The sequence below is a fragment of the Octopus sinensis genome, unplaced genomic scaffold (genome assembly GCF_006345805.1).
Source record: "Octopus sinensis unplaced genomic scaffold, ASM634580v1 Contig14836, whole genome shotgun sequence".
In the NCBI taxonomy this organism is placed as follows: Eukaryota; Metazoa; Mollusca; class Cephalopoda; order Octopoda; family Octopodidae; genus Octopus; species Octopus sinensis.
In genome coordinates, this window is record NW_021833420.1 from 44,486 (window position 1) to 60,000 (window position 15,515).

The following is a 15,515-nucleotide window of genomic DNA, read 5'->3' on the forward strand; positions in this document are numbered from 1 at the left end:
CGAAGTTAATATTAAGCAAGCAACATCTAATTTTTAAGTGTCAACAACTATCCTTTCGAAGTAATTACCTGACTAAAGGGAGAGTCTACAATGCAAATGTACAGATTGATAGTAACCTGATGTAGAAAATATGTATCGGATTAACAGAAGATGCTTTTAAAACAAGATTCTACTTGCTTTAAGAATTTACGAACTTTTTTAAATATTTGAACACAAGTCTGGCCGGGAATATTCTGCTTTTGAAGAAATCCGACTTAGCTCACTTTAAAGAACACTAGTCTGTTTTAGAAAGAGATAATCTATATAAAGATAGTCTTCACGCACAATTTTATGTAATATCCGTTTGAGCGAGTATTACATCATTCTTTTTCAGAATAATTTTGGTTTCCTCCAGACCCACATCGAAATACTTGCTCGGTATTCCGTAGCCTGTTAATGGATGATGAGTGATAAATATTTTTCGAACTTCTCAGTGAAATGAAATGTTTTGGATTTTAAAGCTGCTAACTTTTTGAAGTTTTGGCATTTTACATTGTTTATCAACTTTTTCTAACGTTTTTGCACAGCAACAATTTGTTTATGTTCTGGTTTTTGTGATAATGAGTTATGCGTGTGTGTGCATTAATTTTTATTCATTTGTGAACCTCCAAAATCTTTGAGATTTTCACGCTTAAGAAGACACATAGAATGAGAACGCTGTCGGTTCAAATTCTATATTTTCTCTTCATTTTCAAATTATATTTAGTGTGTACACTAAACATTTTGAAACGCTTCCATAAATCACTATTGAGGTGCTTTGAAAAATAGCCATGCATTTAAGCGACGTTATGTACATTTAAAGCGATTTAAAATCTTGAATTCTGCGCAAAAAGATTTTCTGGGCGAAGTTTGCGTACATACAATCTTTGTCATTAGAGAGAGGCAAAATACTTCTGGAAAAATGATTGCGTTTGCATCGTTTTTATATTTTGATGAACAGAGTTGTGTTATAAGCACAGCGTGTATATAATGAACGCATGTTGTAATACTGTATTTTGTCTTATAGGCATACATATATGTGTGTATATATATTATTATGTTTGCATACACATACACACATGCGCACGCACACACGCACACGCACACACATATATGAACAAAGGGAGAACAGAGTGAAAGCGAGAGAAATAGTAAATGAAAAATAAACAGTCATGTTTAAAGATAACTTCAGAGACAAGTAAAATAAAATATTGTTTTATTAAATTTCTTCTTTACTTTTGGAATTTATATTTTTCCTCTTCTTTGCACCTTCTCCTTTACCGCGCTCCGTTTGGAGCTCAGTATTTCATCCAAATGCTGTGGTAGTTGTTTATTATGCGTTTCAGGAAGAGTCAATAACAAGCTCGATGCAATGAAACAACCAGCACCAAATACAAGTGCTGGGCCCCAAACAACACGCGCAGCCTGAAAAAAAAAATTTACAAATTATATATATATGTATATATATATGCATATATATATGCGTATATGCATGCATATGTTTGTGTGTGTGTGGTGTGTGTATGTGTGTGTGTGTGTGGTGTGTGTGTGTGTGTGTTGTGTGTGTGTGTGTGTGTGTGTGTGTTGTGTGTGTGAAAATAATGGTGACGATGTGTACGATAATTAACAGGAAGGACAAGAAACAAATATGGATAAGCACTGTTTAACAGCTAGCTTTTTGTTCAGAGTTAATGCGAGCAGTCATCGCTTGTTTTGACTGTGCTTAAATACTAAAGTAATACCATGAAGAAAAAAGCAGTCAGTTAACAAAGTAGGCGTTTTGAAGGCGAACCGTTGGCTTATGAATGTATATAGTGAAATGTTGGGCCTTAGCATGTCGGCTGGTAAAACATTAAATCGAAAGCCTAACAAGTACATGATCAATCACACTGGTCAGTCAGTCATTATATATCATGGGTTCCTGGGTATGTAGGAAAATTAAGGACAATGAAGATTACGTTACGACTGATAGTTGGGGTATACGGATTGGACTGATTTGCTAGTAACACAGAACCATGTCAATTATGTAGGTAGTAAATGGAGTGAGAATGAATGGCTTTGACGTTCCTGGTCGTTAGTCTGAGCTGGTCTCATTGCATGAAGTACAATCACCCGTCTAGCGATTGCACTGACACCTATCAGAGAATCACCAACAGGGTTGTCGGTATGCTTGAGATCGAACATGACTGTGGTAAATTCATTGACGTCGGTCAGTTGTCACATTCGTTTTTGTATGGCAAATTAGAAGCAGCAGGGAGGGCAGAACATGAATGGTTTGTGCTCTCTCAACATTTGGGAGGGTCGTCACTGCAAAAAAATGTAAACGGCACAAAGAAAGGCAAATCGTTAGCAATCCATGGTCACGTGTACTACATTCAGTTTCCACAGAGCTGAATTTCCGAGAAAAGTCTTTGCCGCCTCGACGGTGCTTGTTTTAAAACCCATTCTACTGCAATAAATTAATCGTTATTGCAATATTTTTTAAGTGATATAACGATCTAATTGGAGGAGCTTACTTAATAGTGGGAAAAACCGTTGCATCTTTATTCAATCAAATGATTTCGTTAGTATTCAATATTTCTGCTGTAGAAAGAGAATGTAGCCGTCTTTTTATTTCTGAGAGTTGCTTTTCTATAAATCAATGGCAGAAATTGATGATTGCTAAGAATTCCTGAAGCTGTCGTCCTATGTTGGGGAATCATTGCACCATTGGGTTTTCATTGCTGTATATGTGAACCACCAATCATATCCTTGACACAGATAACTTAAACTCAAACGAATTGTCTCTTCTGCCTTCATAACAAAAATAAAACTTTAACAGTCAAGAAATTGAGACTCCATCGAGATCATCTAGAAGTTAAGCGAAATATCATATTAGAACATACACAGAACAATATACCTGTATAGCAAAATATATAAATGCATTCATGTGTGTGTGTGTGTGTGTGTGTGTGTGTGTGTGTGTGTGTGTGTGTGTGTGAGTGAGTATATATGTATGTGTGAGCATATATATGATGTTATGGCTAAAGAAAACTTACCAGCATTCTTGTGTAAGGAGAGATCATGCTCGCGATACGTGCTGTAGCTGAGGCTACACCCATTCCAGCATTCCTGTTAAAAGACAATCCAACAATCATTAATTAAAGAGATTTTTTTTAATAGAAACTGTCTCGAGACGAACAAGACGCCTTGTTCGTGGTAATTATTGTTTATGTTGGTCCTGGGCAATCATACAAATCAATGATGGATGATAATCAAACCACGAATATTCAGTGGTTTTCCCTTTTTCACCATTGCATCCAGAATCTCATTTCCCAATGTCTGCTTGCCATTTTCAAAAGGTATTTTGTGAAGATTGAGGGAGATTACGCTGATAATTCTAACTGGTGCACTAATCACATATATTTTCCTTTGCTGGATTATATTGACGAATTTATTGTGACGAATTTACTACAGAATGCAATTTTTGAACAAACAGTTATCACAACTTCCTGTATCAACTTTTGAGTTGCGATTTCTGGACCATGCAGCATAGTTTATCGAGTGACTGACTCAAATGAAAACTCCTTTCTAAGACACAACACTGAAAGAGTTTTCCAATTACTCAGTTTTCCATTCCCATTTGGTGGAATTAAACTCAGCACAACAAAATACTGAAACGCTCGTTTATACAACAAGCGAACATCATAAATCATGAAAATGTCGGTCACAATCAAAACACGCTGGTGAGTGGAAGTTAGGATCTTGGCTGAAACCATTTCACTTTACAAACGCTCCCGATGCTCTTTGAGGAAGAATGAGTATTCCAATCTCATGTCACTGTTTGCAATATGTATAACAACTGTAGGTCTCCAGTCAAAATATTTATATTCACTTTCACATCCTTCTGTGGTTGTCAACTATCCTGTTGAATTCTTAAATTTTTGGAACCTCCTGGACTCCCACAAAACCGACTTCTGTTGAAAGTAAGAACCATCATTATGCTATCATGGAACCTTAACCAGCCTCGGTTGTGTAATGGTACTAGACGGTGCTAAAAGTCAACGCCCAATATTATTTCGACCACTACTTTAACAGGTTATTCCATGGGAGATCTTTTTATACCCAGAATACCCATAATACCATCCGATACAGAAATCCTTTTGCATTAAAAGGGCTGCGACAGCCAATAAAACTCAGTTTTTCTATGTCTGTAAATAAATCACAAGGACAGACTTTATTTTTTCCTGGGCTACAACTTGAACATTGAGGACGAAATAACACAATAAGAATGTGAAGTGGTGCTGAAGGAATGGGAGGACTACAAGTGAAATATAAATATGTGTAAAGCGCGGCAAAATAGTGTTATATAGGTTGTCAAAACAATATACACACACACACACATATAATTTGTTTGTTCGTTCGCCCGTTATACATTAGTTAATTAAAGAGGTGGAGTAAGTGAGTGGTGGAGTAAGAGTGAGAGAGAGCGGGAGGGGTGAAGAAAGAAGAGAGGAAGAAGTAGAGGAAGGTGATTAATATCACTACACACAGACCAAATAGTCACGGGGTCAGCTGAAGGTAGAGGCGAAGAACGAGAGAAAAGAATGACGAGAGAAAAAGTATGAGAGGGAAGTGTAAACGACGTGTGGTGGGTTGGGGGAGGAACATTTATTACGTGGTTAAAAAGTAGAGAATGATAGATAAAGATGAACAAGGGGGGGTCAGTTATATTGAGAGAGAGAAGAGAGAGGAGGGAGAGATAGCGGTGATGGTGGTGATGGTGTGTTGTTAGAGGAAAGTATTTTTTTCCTTTTTGAACTAATATTTTTTATAGCGACCATCACTTAATGCCCACGCATAAGTGCAATTAGTTATCGTCTACTCTCTGAAAAAACTGATATTTATATCTATATGTGTTAAATTAGCCTAAACTCAGGATACATATGAAATAGGGTTGCAAGCTGCCCGAGAAAGGATGTGTAGGTATAGAGCACGGACCAGAGAGAAACAGCGAGAAGATAAAATAAAAAGAAAAAACAACGGAGCCATGAGGAAATGGATGTAGACGAACGTCAAGAATATAAAAGAAAGCTGAACAATGAATGCTGTAAAAATCTAAATCATCCTTTCTTTCTTAAATAGGTCCTCTTAATTTTTTCCTTCCGTGGAATTTACACCTGTCCCACAAGCGTGTGTGTGTGTATATATATGTGTGTGTATATATATGTGTGTGTATATATATATATATGAATAAATGAAAGAAAGGGGTCGAACGAAGATGTTAGCAAAATTCCTTTACTCTCGACATATGTTTCGAAGACAACATGGTTTCATTCCAAAGGAATAAAGGGTGCATTATGCAATCTTCTCATCGGGAAAGAAAGGGAGCCTCTCTCGACAACAAGACAAACAAAAATTTCGATGACTGCCTACATGGTAAACAAAACGATAATGAGTGTTTTTAAAAAAAACCGTTAGAAGAATTGACGTCAAAGATAGATAGTAGGAAGAGAAGGGTTAAAGGAATAATAGGTAGGGAATAAGTGGAGAGGGAAGGGTACGTTGTATGATTTTTCTATGAGTGTGTTTACAATTGGAACCTTAGAGAATCTGAACTCTTCCATATTCTCTTCTCTAAGATTCCCCTTGTAAACACACTCATAGAAAAATCATACAAATGTAAACACTGGCAGAAACATACCTTCTACTCATATAAATGATAAGGATAATCACTGTGGTTTGAACAATTAGCTTAACGTGCACTCCACTTCAATAGCGAAATTCTTTCCTAAGCCTTCGAACATTCTTTACAGGTGTTTGAACTGAGTCAAGTGTGAAATGGAGCCTGTTGAGTGTCGAGCAGTGATCCGGTTTTTGTATTTGAAAGGACGCACACCACGGGAGACTTTTGATGAAATGAAAGTAACTTATGGTGATGATGCCCCATCATCTGACCTTGTAAAGCGCTGGCATCGTGAATTCAAACATGGTCGGAACTCTGTGGAAACAGCTCCCAGATCTGGTCGCCCCCCTTCTGCCATTGATGAGGCATCTGTCCGTCAAGTTGAGGTTGCCATTTTGGAAGATCGACGCATAACTATTCGCCAAATAGCCCATGAGGTCAAGATTAGTACCGGGTCTGTGGAAACTATCATTTATGACCATTTGCATATGCAAAAGGTATCTGCCAGATGGATTCCCAGGTTGCTCACACCTTTCCAGAAGCAAGTACGGCCGAGTGCTCGAGGATGAATTTGGAGATGTGCCAAGAAGATGAATCAAAATTTTTCAAACGACTGATTACACAGGATGAAATCTGGGTCCATTACTATGATCCAGAGACCAAAGCCCAGTCAATGCAGTGGAAGCACTGTGACTCACCTCCTCCAAAGAAGGCAAGGGTGCAGCCCTCCGCTGGCAAGGTCATGCTCACAGTCTTCTGGGACCAGGACGGATTAGTGATGACAGATTTCCTGGCAAAGGGTACCACAATTACAGGAGCCTATTATGATTCACTTTTGAAGAAATTAAGAGAAGCCATCAAAACAAGAGGCGGGGCAAGATCAGCAAAGGCATCCTCCTCCTGCAGGACAACGCTCCGGTCCACAACTCGCATGTTGCCAGATCAGAAACACAGGCGTGCGGCTATGAACTCCTCCCCCATCCCCCCTTCTCTCCTGACCTTGCACCCTCTGATTTTCACCTCTTCCCAGCCATGAAGTTGTTTTTGAAAGGAAAGTGTTTCCCAGATAATGCAGCATGAAAAGTTTGGCCACATCACCAGCGATGATGTGGCCAACCTTTTCATGGTATGGTGGGACAGAAGGCTTAAAGAACGCCTAACACAGAACTCCATACTCGTAAACATGTACTCTCGCTATGTTGATGATATCAACATAGTGGTAAAAGCACCCCCACAAGAGAATAATGTTGATATAGTAATAGAAACTAATACTATGGAGAGCATCCAACAAATAGCTAACTCCATCCACCAGAGTATTAAGGTCACAATAGACTACCCCACTAAACAACCCAACCATAGACTACCAGTACTAGACACTGAACTCTGGCTAGAAATTGTGAATAATAAAACCCAAATCATTCATACTATGCCAAACCTATGGCCTCAAAATACTTGATCCACCGGAACTCAGCCATTGCGGACAATGCCAAATTCAATATGTTGATGGCAGACCTCGTCAGAATAATGAAAAATGTGTCACGCATGTGCGAGCCCACAGAGTTAAAGAGACACATACAATATTTCATTCACCGCATGCAGTTCTCAGGTTATAGCCATAAAGAAAGGATCAGAGTATACAAAGGAGCCATGAAGAAATTTGATAATATATTATGTAATGATAGGAATGGGATTTGCCCTCTCTATAGGAACAAGTCATGGAACACTATAGAAAGGACAAAGAAGAACATAGGGAAGGCCAACTCTTGGTATGATAGCCATAAATACCAGTGTCATGTTCATTGACACCACCCCTGGAGGTGAACTGGTGTACCGCTTTAGAAGGACCCTAGACAAACTTAAGTTAAGAATTAAGGTTGTTGAAAAGCCAGGCAACCCTATCAAATCTATAATTGGTAGAACCTATCCTTTTAGTAGAACCCCCTGTACGGATAAGTACTGTACTATATGTAGATTTAGCCCACAAACTGTAAAGCCAGAAATGTAGTCTATAGTATAAGATGTATAGAGGGACGATGCAGTAACAAGACAACGACATACGTAGGGGAAACGGCAAGAAGCATAGGAGAGCGGGTAAATGGTCATTGGAGACAACTCAAGGAAGGTAAAAGCTCATCGATTCTGTACCAACACGCCGAACAGGAACACGGGGGATCAATCAGCAATATAGAAATTAAAATATTGTCCACACATACAACAGATGCAACATTCAGTCGAATTACAGAAGCTACACACATAATAGAAAATAAACCTAGCCTGATTAGAAAACTAGAATGGAGTACTAGCACACACCACAACATATGACGATAGAGGATCCCGAAAACATAATAAATACACAGATAAATAACTATATATATATATATATATATCTTTTTTTTCGATTCGATTTATTATTATTATTATTACTAGTATTGTTGTTATACATACAAGCATATGTAATGATAATAATAAGTGGATGTAAACACGAACAAAATAAGAATAAACGAAAACAACAACAAAAACAAAATACAAATTACATGAACGTATATAAACAGAAGATACAAATATTACATGCATCCCCCCACATACACACACTAAATAAACATAGACGCACATAGAGATATAAGCATGCGCAAATGAAGACACAATAGAAATACAAAATGGCTGACGGTTAGTAAGGAGAGACACAAATAAGAAAGAAGAAAACAAAGGACCACTGATCCGGTCACAGGAGTGTGACGAAAGAACTCTGGCCGAAATAAGATTAAGATTAATGTAAAAAATAAATAACACTGAAGCGAAATAACACCAAATATATAGTGCGTGTGTTTGTATTGGCTAAACTGGCAAAATGACCATTCCGAAATATAACAATATCTGTTTCAACACACGACTTCACATAAAACATCTTGCACAACAAATCTTTAAACGTACTATATATATATATATATATATATATATGTATAAGGGTGGAAAGGAACACACGAGTTGATATATATGAAAAAACAAGTCAAAAATAGAAAATGCTAAGATGATTTTATAGTGAATCTTTCAGTATCGGTTTCGGTCATTTTGAGACCTTTTCAACTGTAACGATTAAATAATTAAATTTAGAAAAATTAGAAGAAAAGTTTTTTTAAAAGAATATTTCTGTAGTAGTGTTCAGATATAAGTAGCATTCTGCCTTTCTCTGACTCCCTTGTTTGCACTTGTGTGTTCGAGGTCGTTTTGAGTTCTTGGTAGGATAGGTGAAGAATAATGATGAGGCTGATGTGGAGAGGGGTGGGGAAATCTGGGAATGCCTTAATGGTCGTATTTTGAATGGTCAGTGGCTGACAGTGGCTGACAGTAGTCGCAGTTCAATTCAGAATTGTTTATGGAATTGCGTAGGCGTTAACCTTGTCACTAATGTCTTTCAGGATAACGCCTACGCAAATTCCATAAACAATTCCTGAATTGAACTGCGACTACTGTCAGCCACTGTCAGCCACTGACCATTCAAAATACGACCATTAAGGCATTCCCAGATTTCCCCACCCCTCTCCACATCAGCCTCATCATTATTCTTCACCTACCCTACCAAGAACTCAAAACGACCTCGAACACACAAGTGCAAACAAGGGAGTCAGAGAAAGGCAGAATGCTACTTATATCTGAACACTACTACAGAAATATTCTTTTAAAAAAACTTTTCTTCTAATTTTTCTAAATTTAATTATTTAATCGTTACAGTTGAAAAGGTCTCAAAATGACCGAAACCGGTACTGAAAGATTCACTATAAAATCATCTTAGCATTTTCTATTTTTTACTTGTTTTTTCATATATATATATATATATATATATATATATATATATATATATATATATATATATATATATATACGCACATATACACACAAAAGAACGTGTATATATTTGTGATTAATGCTAACCTTAATGTAGTCGGATAGACTTCAGGAGTATATAACCATACACCACCAAAGGCACCACTGATACCGATCATTCCAAGCAAAGACAAAACTACTGTAGAAGTATTGATGGCGTCACTGTCTGTAAATAGAAAATAGAGGTCAACATTATCACAAACTCAAAACAGGTTGCTTCTGGGCTTCTAGATCGAAATGAAAATATGTGATGCTTATTCATCTCATATTATGGCTTGACAACCGAAAACGAGCAAATATGAATTCAATTCAAAAGTTATTTTATATATTTAACTTCTGATCAGTTGATATCTTCTTTTCGATGATAACAACACCAACAACCACATTTGATGATACCTTCTAGATGTATAAATGGTAACCTGGTAATTTTTTTAAAATTCGCTAAAAAAATTCACTGATATTTAATAGACTTGGCCTCGAAGTTTTTGGATTATTCAAATATATCTGACCTTATGTCAGTGTAATTTGATCTTTAACCGCTTCATGCAAAGAGAGTTAAACACAAAATAGAAAAAATTGCATAAATCAGATGACTTACCTTTTCCTTCTCTCTCTCTCTCTCTCTCTCTCTCTCTCTCTCTCTCCTCTCTCTCTCTCTATCTATCTATCTATCTATATATATATATATATATATATATATATATAATATATATATATATATATATATATATATATATATATTTATCGCTATCTCTATCTCTTTCTGTTCCCCTCTCTCTGTTAACAAGATCGTCTTAAATATTCAAGATAAAAGTGTAAAGAGAAAATAAGTGTGCGATCAAGTTAACATTTCTGCTTTTTGTTATGTCACTTCATACAATCTCGTTTTAGAAAGATCTTCTGGTCAATCATTGTTGTGTTTGCATTGAATCTCAGTGTGTGTTCATGTGTGTGTGTGTGTGTGTATGCGTGCGAGTGTGTGTGTGTGTGTGTGTGTGTGTGTGTGTGCGTGCATGCCTGTCGAGTCTTTTCATCGCCATGTGATTTTCCTTGTTCACGTAGTGTTTGTTTTTTTCGTTTATACACTGACCGCTCTCATTCCGTTTCTAAATTAGCTTAATTTATTCTGTTTCATGCAGTGAATATGTCAGAGTTTTGTAAGGGAAATATTAATAGCTTTATATTAGTGTAGTGTAGTTTGGAATTTTGTGAGATCTACTGCACCGAAAGTCTTGTGTTGTCAAGGCCAAGTGGTGTTTGTTCTGTGTCCATTTACATACACTCCCTTATCCTTTTCACCAGGAGAAATGAAATCTCTTATTAGATAATGATGAGAGGAATTGCCATATATATATATAATATATATATATATATATATATATATATTATATATATATATATATATATAGCTATATATATATATATAATCAACTTTTTGTGCATAAATATTGCCGATAAAAGCTAGGTGTCTTACCACCGACTGACTTCAGAACTGCCACGGTTAACAATGTCACACCTGAGGCACCAATAAGAATTATGATGGCTTTCTTCCGTCCAAATCTGAAAAATGGTACAAAATAAGATTCTGGTGGTGAGCTTGAATGATGAGTTTCATAGACTGGTACATGGAGTAAATTATCTCAGATATCGTAGTAGACCTTTCAGTGATATGTACAATGCAATAAAGAAAGGCAGCGACGGAGAGAGTGAGAAGGAAAGAGAGCGAGATAGAAATAGAGAGAGAGAAGGGTAGGGAGTAGTGAAAGAGAGAGCGGGTGGAGAGAGAGATTGAAAGAGAGAGTATTTCTTTATTCACCGTAAGGTTGAGAAAAAGAGGGGTGAATACGGGGACAGACAAAACAAACATTGGAGTCAGGGTATCGAATGAGACGAAACGTATGAATAAGCAAACAATTAAAATATATACAATTAAATGAGAATGAGTGATTAGAGAGCTCCAATGTTTGACTGGCATATGTTTTTGAAAGGACTAATGATAAAGTTGGCTTCGGAGGGGTTCGAGTTCAGGGCGCGTAAAGCTGGAACAATGATTGGGCAAGGCAATCCAACTAATTCTTCAATGATTCCACAAGTTTGCCGCCTGAAATCATATCCGTTTGTCTTAGATGAAAGCAAGGCATATTTGATAACACAGTTGAAAATAGAATGTATTTGGAAACAAGAGGCAAGCTGATGTCAACTGGAACTGTTCTGATCAAAGTCAGTTGAACTAAGGTTATTGTAGGGTATCCATAACAACAAAACCTGTAAAATTATTGTACTTACAATCACCAACCCCTGTGCAAATATCTCATGTTCAGTATTTCATTCATCAACCCCAACTCTCTGTCTATCTTTCTCTTCCCCTTTCTCTCTCTCTCTCTTTATAACACCCATCGTTACTTCAATATACATATCTCATAACACATAAAGCTTCTAGCGAGCCCTGAACGCTCTGTATCAATGTTTTCTCCACTCTGTAATCTTCATTAATCTTCTAAATGAAGATTTAGAACGTGTGTGTTTGTGTGTGTGTATGTGTGTGTGTGAGTGTCTGTGTGTACATGTGTGTGTGTATGTGTGTGTGAGTGTGTGTGTATGTGTGTGTACGTTAAAGGCACACAAATACAAATATCTTTCTGTCTGTCTATCTGTGTCTCCATCTGTCTCTTTGTCTCTCTCTTTGTCTCTCACTCTCAGTCTATCTATCTATCTATTTGTGCGCGCTCACATGTGTGCATGTATATATATGCGAATTGTGAATCAAATATAAAATATTTACGAACAACATGAATAATTTGTAGAGGACGAAACTGGAGGGAAGTTCCATGGATGCAGTGAGGAAGTAATTCAAATGACGGTCTCCAGACAAACTACTGGAGGTCAAGTATAGTCCGAAATATGTCACACTGGTAATCAGCCTGAAACACAGGAAACAAAACAAGACATTTGGCTTTTGTTCTTTCTTAAAAGTATTATTACACATAGTGTTCAGTTTTTTGTTTTAAATTATCAAATATAACTATTGTTGTCTTATATGTATCTGTGGCGCAGACGTGGCTGTTTAGTAAGAAGTTTGCTTCCCAACCACATGATTCCAGGTTCAATCCCACTGCGTGGCACCTTGAGAAGGTGTCTTCTGCTATAGCCTCGGGCTGACCAAAGCCTTGTAAATAGATTTGGTAGACGGAAACTGAAAAAGCCCGTTGTATATACATACATGTATATATATCAGCGTGTGTGTCTGTGTTTGTCCCCATCCACCCACCACTCGACAACTGGTGTTGGTGTGTTTACGTCTCAGTAAACTAGCGGTTCGACTTAAGACATCGATAGAATAATTTGCTGGCTTTATTAAAATAAGAGCTGGGGTTAATTCTTTCGAATAAAATTTCAAGGCCGTACCCCAGCATGGCCACAGTCTGATGACTGAAATAAGTAAAAGGTTAAAAATAAATTATGTATCTACCACGAGTCCTGAGCTTCTAAGACGTTGCTGTTAACCTTCTGAAATTGACACTGAGGTTTGTGGAAGTCTTAGTCGAACGCCGGTGAGTGTAACCATGGTGTGTTGCATGAACAGCTAAGAACAATAATACCTGGCTGCAGACCACCAGGTATGTCACCATTGTCTGGTGATTTCGCTCAACGACAGACATGAGCACTCTGCTGGTTTGTTCGCCAAATTTACCCGATAACAGGCACCTAACGCCTGCTCGCAGGACGCTGCCGAATCGTGTGGCTGAGGTTTTAGTAAATGTAAAGAATGTTTTACAAGAGCTATATATTTCCAATATCTGGTTGTGCCTTTCACAATTCTGCGTCTGCCACGACCAAATATAAGGAATTTTGCTTAATTAAAGGATAGCTTTATGAGTATAAAAGATGCGAACATTAAATGATAGATTCAATATGTGTTATTTTTAATCTTAAAGGCAATGACTCTGATATTTTGCTCGTTGTTGGCCTCGTTAGTCTTTCGACGCTTACTACTTGCAAAACTTAGAAGTCACTATCAATAAAATTATTAATAGTATATTTTGCATTGTAATTTCTAAACTATATATTATGATAATAGGTTTACTGCATTTGTTAAGTTGGCGAATAACAAATATGGTAATGGATTGCCTGTAATTCAGTACAAAGAAATTCATTCGATGTCCATCTGCTTTTATGATGCCTAGCTTATTTGTTGATATAAATGTTTGTATATATGCATTCGTACATGTATGCATAATTTTGAATTAAGATGTAAAGTACATTATACATGTATAATGCACTTTACATCTTAATTCAAAAGCGAAATATTAATTGCAAAAGTGCTCAATAAGAAATTCAAAATAAAATAAATTAGAGCAGTGGCTTACTCTTGATAAATGAAAAGAACGGAAAGGAAAGAATATAGCACAATGTAGACTTGTGCATATTACCTGCACTGATTCCAGTTACAATATACTTGGAAGGAACCGATCAACATGAGATTATAAAAGAAGGATTTTGCTTAAAGCTCTACGCAAAACCACGAAGATGCAAATATATCTTCTTAACAACGCCGCCATGTCGGTGTCTAAATTTCTCTACCATAAATGAGCAGTTCGTTTGCGATCACAATCTTAAAAGTGCATGGACGGCGGAATTTTCGATAAAGTTCGAAAAGAGTTCGAGTCTCATCTATTGATGGTGAACTAATAATGGTTTCCACGTTTTGTACTAAGCTAGCAATTTTAAAAGAGCGGGCATGTCGATTGCATGTGCTAGTACTTATAATATTAATTCCTAAAATGATGAAAGGCAAAGTCGACATTGGTGACATTTGAAATCAGGAAAGAATTTTGTCCAGAGCAGTAACAATTCTGCCAGCTCGCCGCCTAAATAAGAGTAGTAGTAGTAGTAGTAGTAATAATAATAACAGCAATAATAACAACAATAATAATAATCCTTTCTATTATAGGCTCAAAGCCTGAAATTCGGAGAAGGGTACAGACAATTACATTGACCCCAGTACTCGATTGGAACATAATTTATCGACCCTGAAAGGATAAAAAGCAAAGTCGACATGGGTTGAGTCTGAACTCAGAACTTTAAAGCCAGACAAAATACCGCTAAGCATTTTGCCCGGCGCGCAAACGATTCTTCCAGCTCGACACCTTAACAACACTAATAACAGGAACATGAATAAGAACAACAGCTTCAACAACAATAACAATGGTTTAAAATTTTGGTACAATGGCCAGTAATTTTAGAAGATTACATCGACCCCAGGCCTGAACTGGTACTAGTTTTATTGAGCAAAGTTGACCTCTGCGAGTCTTAAACTCTGAAACTAAAGAGCCGGAAGAAATGTCGCTTTGCATTTTCTCCGACACGCCATTGATACTCCCATTTCACTGCCTTATTTTATGATTTAGGCACTAGGTCAGCAATATTAAGAGCAATGGATAGGTCGATGCTACGGATTCCGTTGTTTCACTGGTATTGCACTGTAATATTTCACTGGTATTGCAGTGTAGTATTTCACTAGTATTACAGTGCAGCTTATTAGATCACCTTCTTGTAATTTCTTGATGCCTGCAGTGTGAGTAGAATTCATAACATAAGGGATCGTAAGTAAGAACAGAATGCTTTATTGTGTCTCTCGAGCTAAACATTCCAATGTCCATCAACTTAATAACAGTAAAATAATTAGCAGAATCGTTAGCACGCCGGGCAAAATGCTTGGCAATATTTCGTTCGTCTTTACGTTTTGAGTTCAAATCCCGCCAAGGTCGACTTTGCCTTTCATTATTTGCGGGGAGAGGTCAATGAAATAATTACCAGTTACACACTAGGATCGATGTAACTGACTTAATCCCTTCCCCCAAATTTGAGGCCTTGTGCTTCCAGTAGAAAGGGTTATTATTAAGAAGAAGAAGAATTACCATGCGAACATGATAACTAGTGTCATGTTTCT

At 37.1% G+C, this 15,515-nt stretch overlaps 1 protein-coding gene across 1 annotated transcript in view; it reads right to left on the bottom strand.

Moving 5' to 3' along the window:
• Positions 1-1,263: 1,263 nt before the first annotated feature.
• The window catches only part of LOC115230196 (organic cation transporter-like protein), a 20,148-nt gene continuing 5,896 nt past the window's right edge, over positions 1,264-15,515 (bottom strand). Inside the window, exons 2-7 of the mRNA XM_036499545.1 lie at positions 15,484-15,515; positions 12,352-12,486; positions 11,040-11,125; positions 9,614-9,731; positions 3,057-3,129; positions 1,264-1,443 (exon numbers count right to left, since the gene is read on the bottom strand). The exon at positions 15,484-15,515 is cut by the window's right edge and continues 277 nt beyond it. Of these exons, the coding sequence (XP_036355438.1) occupies positions 1,264-1,443; positions 3,057-3,129; positions 9,614-9,731; positions 11,040-11,125; positions 12,352-12,486; positions 15,484-15,515 (624 nt within the window). The remainder of the gene's footprint in view (positions 1,444-3,056; positions 3,130-9,613; positions 9,732-11,039; positions 11,126-12,351; positions 12,487-15,483) is intronic.